This window comes from Pituophis catenifer, unplaced genomic scaffold (assembly GCF_029215685.1).
Source record: "Pituophis catenifer annectens isolate HBS135680 unplaced genomic scaffold, rPitCat1.0.hap2 SCAF_1, whole genome shotgun sequence".
NCBI classification, from domain to species: domain Eukaryota; kingdom Metazoa; phylum Chordata; class Lepidosauria; order Squamata; family Colubridae; genus Pituophis; species Pituophis catenifer.
Genome location: NW_027256881.1, coordinates 169,341,926 through 169,350,926, shown reverse-complemented (window position 1 = coordinate 169,350,926; position 9,001 = coordinate 169,341,926). Strand labels below are relative to the sequence as shown.

At 38.4% G+C, this 9,001-nt stretch overlaps 1 protein-coding gene across 4 annotated transcripts in view; it reads left to right on the top strand.

The window, feature by feature from the left end:
• The first annotated feature begins 1,018 nt into the window (after window positions 1–1,018).
• Window positions 1,019–9,001, top strand: part of UBE2F (ubiquitin conjugating enzyme E2 F (putative)) — a 207,545-nt gene continuing 199,562 nt past the window's right edge. For 3 of the 4 annotated variants that reach the window (XM_070933181.1, XM_070933182.1, XM_070933179.1), the window contains exons 1-2: window positions 1,019–1,197; window positions 2,678–2,825. In XM_070933181.1, coding sequence (XP_070789282.1) covers window positions 2,708–2,825 — 118 coding nt within the window. In that variant the 5' untranslated portion in view covers window positions 1,019–1,197; window positions 2,678–2,707. The other variant, XM_070933180.1, reaches the window with a different exon arrangement.

Genomic DNA, 9,001 nt, shown 5'->3' with positions numbered 1-9,001 from the left:
AGATTTTTAAAAATATAATTGTTCTTTTTATTAATATAAATAAGAGCAACGTATTCAAAATCCATATAGACAGTGTGTTGTCTGGTTAGTTTTTTTGAGTAATAAGCATCACAGTAATGAAAATAGTATTCTCGAATAATAATCTGATAATAACAGTGTTTTTCCCTCATAACATCACTACATATTAATTGTTAATACTAATCAAAATTAATCAAAGTTAATAAATTACGGTAAACAATCCTAATGATAAATCATCTGCAGATGCATCATGGGAAATCCATGCTTTCTTTTTTGCAAAACTGCAAAATTAGTACAATAGTTGGATGCATGATGACAAAAAGGATCTGTGGTTTAATTGTGCCTTGTTTTTTGTAAAGAAAAACTTTGAATTATTTTGCAGTCAGTTTCTGAAGGGACAAGCGTCAGAACTAGTAATAGAAGGAATTTATTAATATCAGTTGATGTCTCTCTTGATGTGAGCTCATGAGTTATACAGGTAGTCCTTGACTTACAATCATTTATTTAATGACCATTTGAAGTTATAAAGGCACTGAGAAAAGTGATTTATGACCATTTTTCACACTTATGACGATTTCAGCATTCCCATGGTCACATGATCAAACTTTTTCTGCTTGGCAACATCCATGTATTTATGACAGTTGCAGTGTCCTTACCATGTGATCACCTTTTGCAACTTCTGACAAAGTCATTGGGGAAGCCAGATTCACTTAATAAACATGTTATTAACTTTACAACTGCTGTGATTCATTTAATAACTGTGGCAATTTTCAGGCTCGAAGTAACTCCTTATTCCAGCGATCTTTGCGGAGAGCCGAGAACGAACACTCCTTCCTTTTAAACATGGTCCCGGAGAGCAAGTGGGCGAAAATAAAGGAAATCGACGATAAACTCGCTTTTCTCACGGGATAGCTTAATCTCGCGGGATCCTTCCTACCTCTTCTGTCAACAAGTTCTGAGGGAACGCATGCGCAAGTCCATTTTCCTCCTTGACCCTCTCCGGATCTCAATAAAGTTTGCGTTCTCGTGGTTTATTTTGTTTCTTCTCGTTTTTGTTTCGAAGAGCGCCGCCTGTTCCTTACACTTCCGGTTCAGTCGGTGTGTGGGGCCATCTGGGATGGTCCTGGCGGCGGCAGCGTTGTCCTTGGCGTGGGAGCGGCGACTTGATGGTCTTTCCAGGTGAGCGGTGTTGTCAGTGGTCGGTCCCTCTCTGCGGTGTCCAGCCTCCAGCTTATCCCTCTGCAGGAGCTGGTCGTCGCCACCATCCCTGGCGCCATCGGCCTTTGTCAAAAGGCCCTGATTTTGACCGTCGGGGTCCGAGCTCCTACTGTGGGAGGCAGGTTGGTATTTGTTGGGAGGCCCAGTGGGAGGCATTGGGTGCTGAGTTAAGAGGGTTTGACCTTATCTGCAGGAATTCATTTGTCTAGTCTTTCTTTTCTCCTTCCAAGAACCTTATTGGATCTGTTCAGGCAATTAGTTAACATGGTTTCAGTTTTAAAACGCATAAGAACAACCCTGCTGGATCATGTCAAGCCCATCTTAGAGTCCATTTTGTTTGTCACAGGCATCCAGATGCAGGGAGGAATAATAAAATGCAAAAGTTAAGTTCGTTTTGTTCATTTGGATATCTGAGCAAAAATTATATTTTAAAATCCCTGCAACTTCTCTTCCCTTCCTATTGTTTTCATTTTGAACCAATTGTTTCATTCAGTGGGACTTACTTCTAAGTAGATTTACATAGGATTACACTGTTATATTCTGGTTTCTCCTCTCTCATTTTAAGTTATTAATTCCTCAGAAACTAAGCTATGTGTGAGACTGTATATCTAATATTCCATGCTAGATGGGGTGGGGCTGTGCATTTATGAAGATTATTGAGTTCTGAAAACAGTTCTAAATGGCTTGCTATTTTGGACAATTCACCTTTTAGAAACACAAAACAGCTATAGAATGCATGATTCTGGATGAAAATTGGAATGTTCTGAATTTGGATCTCACAGAGAAAAAAAATTTACCCATCAGTAATATATATTCTGATAATTAAATAAGATAAGATAATTAAATCTTGACCAATTCTTTTGTAAATTGCACATATAAACATTGAAATACAGGACAGTGGTGAACTGGAAAATCTTACTTTTATTTTCAAAAGCTGTATTTTACACTTCTCGTTAAAATTAAGATTACTTTGCTTGCAGTGGTCACAGATTAATGTTGATTGTAGAAATGATTGTGGCTCGTTGGTAAGTAAAGCATTAATGGCATGAAAAAAACCTCAGGACTATAAATCACTTCCATCTGATAATTCTAGCTTAATTATATATTGTTGGTGTAAATTATTGTTGTCCAAACTTTTGGTTTGCTTGGGCTACATTAAGTAAAGAGGAATTGTCTTGGGTTGCATATAAAATATATAGTTAATGTATGTTAATCACATGTTAAAAGTTTACAATCTTGTGGGGCCACATGCAGTCCATGGGCCATGGATTGAAGAAGCCTGGTCATAGACCATTGGTTTGACTTAATATAAAAGTGTGTATGTTTTAAAACATGAAAAAATAATGCCCATGGACTGAGCTGTTTCTGAATATGTTTATATAATAGAATATTGCCCTTGAAAGAAAAGTAAAATCGGTAAAATAACTATTTTTTATTTTAGTATTTGTATTTTAGATTGAAGCTAGCACTAATGCTAACATTGGCAAGCAAACTGAAACGGGATGATGGTGTCAAGGGCTCCCGTACTTCCAATTCCACTTCTGATTCTACTCGAAGAGTGTCAATTAGAGATAAATTGCTTGTTAAAGGTAATGCACTTTCCTATTTGTTTTGTTCATTTTTTTTTTTTGTTAATTCAACTTAATGTCAAACAATTATCTGAGGGGTCCTTGGTGCTCTCTGGGCTTGCTTGTTTTCTTGCAGATGTTTCATTATCTAAACTAGGTATCATCATCAGTAAGAAGTGCAGTGTGCTGTCAATTGATATTCTAGTGCTGTGATGGCGAATTTATGGCATGCGTGCCAGAGGTGGCACGCAGTGCCCTCTCTGATGGCACACAAGCCATTGTCTCGGTTTAGCTGCCCATGGATGCGTGCCTCCCACCACCCAGCTGGTCTTCAGGTCTGCTTTTTTATGATGTTTTTTTATGTTAGGTGTCCATTTTAAGTCTTGAGATATTATAGAACCTAGAAACTTGAAGGTCTCTACTGTTGATACTGTTTTGTTTAGTATCGTAAGAGATAGTAATATAGGAGGGTTTCTCTTAAAATCTACCATCATTTCTACGGTTCTGAGTGTGTTCAGTTCAAGATTGTTCTGGTCGCACCACAAGACTAGTTCAACTTCCCATCTGTATGCAGATTCATCATCATCTTGAATGAGACCAATCACTATTGTATCATCTGCAAACTTCAGTACTTTAACAGATGAATCTTTTGAGATTCAGTTATTAATTTGTAGAGAGAAGTGGAGTCAGAATACAGCCCTTGGGGGTCAGTGTGCTAATTGTACAGGTATCTGATGTGATTTTGCCTACCTTCACCTGCTGCTTCCTGTCTGTTAGAAAGCTTATGATCCACTCACAATTGTAGTCAGGCACAGCTAGCTGATTTAGTTTAGTAAGAAGAATATCTGGAGTGATGGTATTGAATGTCGAGCTAAAGTCTACAGATAAAACCCTTGCTTAGGTCTTTGGAGATTCAAGAGGTTGTAAGATGTAGTGCAGCGCCATATTAACAGCATCATCTGCCAATCTATTTGCTCAGTAGGCAAATTGCAAGGATCCGTGATGGTTTTCAGGTAGGCCAGCACTAGCTTTTCAAAGGTTTTCATAAGTACAAATGTAAGAGCAACTGGTCTAAAGTCATTCAGTTCCTTGATGGAGGGTTTCTTAGGCACTGGGATGATAGCAAAACATTTGAAGCAAGAAGGAACATAGCACATCTCTAGTGATTTATTAAAGATGCGGGTGAAAATGGGGGCCAGTTGGACAGTACAAACTTTTAAGCAAGAAGGATTTACCCTATTTTTTGCACTATAAGATGCACTTCCTCCCCCCTCCAAAATGGGTGGAAATGTGTGTGCATCTTATAGAGCGAATGTTGCTGAAGCCCCGCCCACCCACCAGTCCCCACCCTTAAACCGTTTCCGGCCTCTGCGTGCCCCATTTTCAGCTTCAGAACACCCCATTTTTGGCCTTCGCATGTCCCATTTTCAGCCCATTTGAGGCAGTGGGGATCACCGTCATCGGCACTGTCGCTGATCGCTGCCAAGCGCTGGTGAACAGCAACAATTGGCGGTGATTCCCGCCACCTGGAATGGGCCGAAAATGGGACATGCAGAGGCAGTGATAAATGGCGGTGGCAATCCCCGCAGCCTGGAACCGCTGATCAGTGGTATTCCGGGAGGCGGATCCAACCGCCAATCAGCTGCTCATGCTAAATCAGGCTGCGATAGCATGCTGAAGTTGACCAGGCTGTTTGCTGCAAGGATGCTAGCCAGATGAATACCGGTGGATGCTGGGAGGCAGAGGCAGATTTTTTTTCTTGTTTTCCTCCCCAAAAATTAGGTGTGTCTTATGGTCTGGAGCATTTTATAGTCCCAAAAATACGGTATCTTGTCTTGGCCTGGTGTTTTTCCTGGCTTTTGTCTGTGAAATAGACCTTGCACATTATTTTCTGTAATCACCAAAGGAGCGGGGCCCAATGGGATGGGGTCAATTGTAGGAGGCTTGACTGCTGTTGGCGTGTCTAAGATGGGGATTGTGGAGATAGGTGGCAGTAGTTTCCTCTCAAACCTACAGTAAAACACGTTCAGATCATCTGCCAGTTGTCGATTTCCTTCAGCATGGAAAGGAGGTTTGCTGTAACTGGTGATATTTTAAAGAGTTTTCCACATGTTTGCTGGTTCATTTGTTGAGAACTGATTCCTTAGCTTTTCAGAGTAGCTTCTTTTTGCTGCTGTGATCTCCCTTGCTAATATGTTTCTGGCCTGACTGTACAGCATTCTGTCGCCTTTTCTGTAGGCTTCCTCTTTGGCACTTTGTAGCTGCTTAAGTTTAGCTGTGAACCAAGGTTTATTGTTACTGTATATTCGCAGGTTTCTGGTCGGCACACATAGGAGTTCTGACCGGGCCCATGTTGCTCCTCAACCTCCTCACTGTCTGAATCTGCTGCCAGCTCTGCTAGCGGGCCACAACAATAGGTCTTTACAAAAACTGATATATGATGTTACAGTATCTGTGAGATCATCCAAGTCTGCAGGTATCTTTGGAAACGTTCCGATCAGTGCAATCAAGGCAAGCCGATAGCTTTAGCTTTGCCTCCTCAGTACAAGACCTCACTGATTTAATTGTTGGTTTTATGGTTTTAAGTCTTCGTCTATAAATGGGTACAAGGTGAATCATGCAATGATTAGAGTGTCCCACAGCTGCTTGTGGTAAAGACTGATAAGCATCTTTTAATGTTGTGTAGCAATGGTCTAAAATATTCTTGCCCCTAGTGAGACAGTTGACATGCTGAAAATATTTTGGTAGCAAGTATAAGAGCAGTATATTATGGAAGAAAAATGTGTGAAATGAAGTGGAATAGTTTAACAAAGGATATGTCTCATGATAAAAATGTAAAAAATGACAACAAAAGTAAGAGTTGGAAAATTTGAGGAGAGCTGATCCATAGAATTGCTGAAAATTGGACACTGGATAGCATCCAGTGAGAAAAAGGCACATCCACATCTTATCCGATAAGTGGTGTACCCAACTCCTGACAACAGGAAAACAGGTAGGCTTCAGGCCTACCGTGGGAAGTTGGGAGGGGGGATAGTATAGAGTGAAGAAGATACGTAGCCAAAATAAAATTCTTTATAGAAAGTCAAGGCTAAGGATGGGTTAAGTGCCAGTGGACACTGGCCCTAGTCCCACCACCAATGCAGTTCCAGCAGCAAGCTGCCCAGCCACAGCCCCTCCTGCAACCCCAAGCTGTGATCCTTCAACAGGTGCTAATTAAATTAACCAGACTATTGGTCAGCTCTGTTTACAAAAGTCAGGTGAATGGTTGGAGGAAAAAGTATATGAGTGAAAACAAGTTTCAAAGTCCTACACTCCTTCACAGAAAGTCCACCGATTCCCCAGTATAGGTATGTGGACAGTACTTGGGTCAAGATTAAAACGCAGGAATTGGAAGCCTTCACAAACACATCAATTCTTTGGACAGTTACATTAAATTCACTTAGGAAGATGTTAAGGAAAATAGTCTGGCCTTCCTGGACTGTGCAGTACATATTAAGGAAGATGGAAGTCTTAACATTAAAGTTTACAGAAATCCCCCACACCCACACACACATACACATACACATACAGATCAATAACTACATCTTTTTTTTTTTTAATTGAAAAAGTTTTCAAATACAAATTTTCCCCCTTTTTTCCCCCTCTCCCTCCCCCTCCCTAACCCCCCCTCCCCACCCATCCCCCCCTGTGACTTCTTCGTAACAAAAAAAAAACCTAATTCATAACAGATTACTTACTCCCTCCTCTAAATATTGACCTTTACTTACTAAAAATATTATTAATATTATGACATCCCCCTTTATCCATACATTTCAGAAAAGAGAAAAGAAAGAAAAAAAAAAGACATTATACTATAACATTATAGAATAACTTCTAATTTAACATAATAGTATTATAACTCCCAATTTGGCAATAATCTGCCCTTTTTCTCCTCTCCCAAGTTTGTATCTATATATTATTACAACAATTCAAGACCACCTTCCACTTTAAAACTATACGATAAGTCCTACTTTAACATTTAATCTTCTATATATATTACTATAACATTTCAAAGCGGCCTTCCCCATAAAATCTAGTTTAACATTTATTCCACTCTATCCATTTCCTCCACTCCCCTAAATATATCACTTAAAAATCCCTTTTCTTAGACTAATCAATCTACTAACTAGCTTATTCACCCACTATCCTGCAAAATTACCATACACAACAATTCTTAATATCTTTGATTCACTGCCCACACTACTTAAAAATATATGTCTATATATTCCATTATATCTAAATAAAAAAAAGAAAAGACAATGACTTTAAATTTATAGTCCATATAATATCTTCTTTGAAGTCTTTCCACTGGATTGGTAGATCCAACATCCATAATAGGGTGACATAGCTTGCTGGTGCAACAGTTTATTCAGGATCTTCAATCATATCTGCCCCCATTAGTAGTAAATATCTTCTTATATGTATAAAAGTAAAAACAACCACCCGAGTGACATTATAATTATATTCCATATAGTAATAATTGTGGGTTTCATCAGGATTATTGATTCCCATCATCGTAGTGGGTAACAACCCGATCTTCTGCATGCCCCAGCATAATTCTCTTGCCTTGTGATTCAAGATAATTATAATATGTTTATCAACACAAAAAGAAATTCCAAAGTGGATAATTCAAATCCATCAGTTTAAGGCTTTTTTCACGTCCCCAAATTACGGCCATGCAGAGATCTGCCACAATCCTCAGGATGATATTAACCAATACGTCGCCTCTTCTATGTTTACACATAATCATTCATATTTTAAAGTCACTGGCTTCACTGTTGCTTGATTTAGAAATTTCTATTTTTATGCAACCTATTTCTTTTTTTCTTTTCTTTTTGTGGGTTTGATTTCCATCCTGGTTTCCTTTCTACAAATTGTGTATCATCTGGTCGGTTTTCATTCTGCTTTGTAGATTGGTCTTGTTGGTTTTGTTTTTGTGTCTCATGTTTCTTTTTTATCCCTTGTATATCCCCTAATTGGTTTCCATGCTTGTCCTTGCCTTGATAAGTCATCACATTAAGGTTAGATGCCACTTCTTTCAAATTTGTAGATAATTCAGCTGGGGTGTCCGATAAATCCAAAGGCAATTTATCTGGTACAGTCTCTATAATTCGATATTTTACCTTTATTTCCAGCTCCTTCTGCTTATCCTGTATTATACCTGAAGATGTTAAGTTCATTTTCAACCTATTTTGATAAAATTCTTCCGCTCTTTCAACAGTATTTAGCTGATATCTTTCTCCTTGATATCTCAATATAATACCAACTGGGGCATCCCACCTAAATGGGATATTTCTCTTTTTTAACTCATTCACCAGAAAACCAAATTTCTTCCTTTCCATTAATATCTTAGGTGGGAGTTCCTTGTAAATCCAAATCTTTCTTCCATACAATTGCAAATTAGAATTGAAGGAATTTTGCACAATATTATTCCTAATTTCTTTATCTGTAAAATAAATCACCACATCTCTAGGCAGTTGCCTTTGCTTGGCAATCCAGGAGTTTATTCGATAAACTCTGTCAATCCTACAAAACACTTCCTCAGGTTGAACCTTAAAATCCCAGCTAGAATTTCAGAAGATATTTTCCTTAAATCATCTCTGTTATTTTCCTGCAAACCTCTCAATCTTATCGCATATTCTGTGAAATTATATTGTACCACTAGAATCTCTTTTTCAATCCTCTGTTGCAAATTTTCTACATTACCAGACTTTTGATCAGCATCCATTTTAGGTTTTTCTTCTGAGCTATTATCCTGAGTGTTTATCAGATCATTTTCAATTTTTTGAGTTCTATTGTCCAATTTATCTTGAATTTCTTCCATTTTAGACTCTAGTAAATTAGTATTTGTGTCCAACTGTATCATAAATTCTGAAAAACCATTAGCCACTTTTAAAAATTTTTGCTCCAAAAAATCAAACTTAGATTTCACCAATTCTTTAATTTCCTGCTTAAATTTTTCAAGTTGCTGATTCACAATCTCCTCCCTTCTTTCAATCTCCTCTAAGAGAAATTCTATTATATTAAAATCAGGTTTCTGAGACTGAAGAGTTAAAACTTGTTCCTTTAAATTGTTGGTGGGGGAATCCCCCCCCCCCGCTACTTGTTTATCTGACTTTGTAAGTCTCAGTGCCATGTTTCCGCCCAGGCAAGCTTTG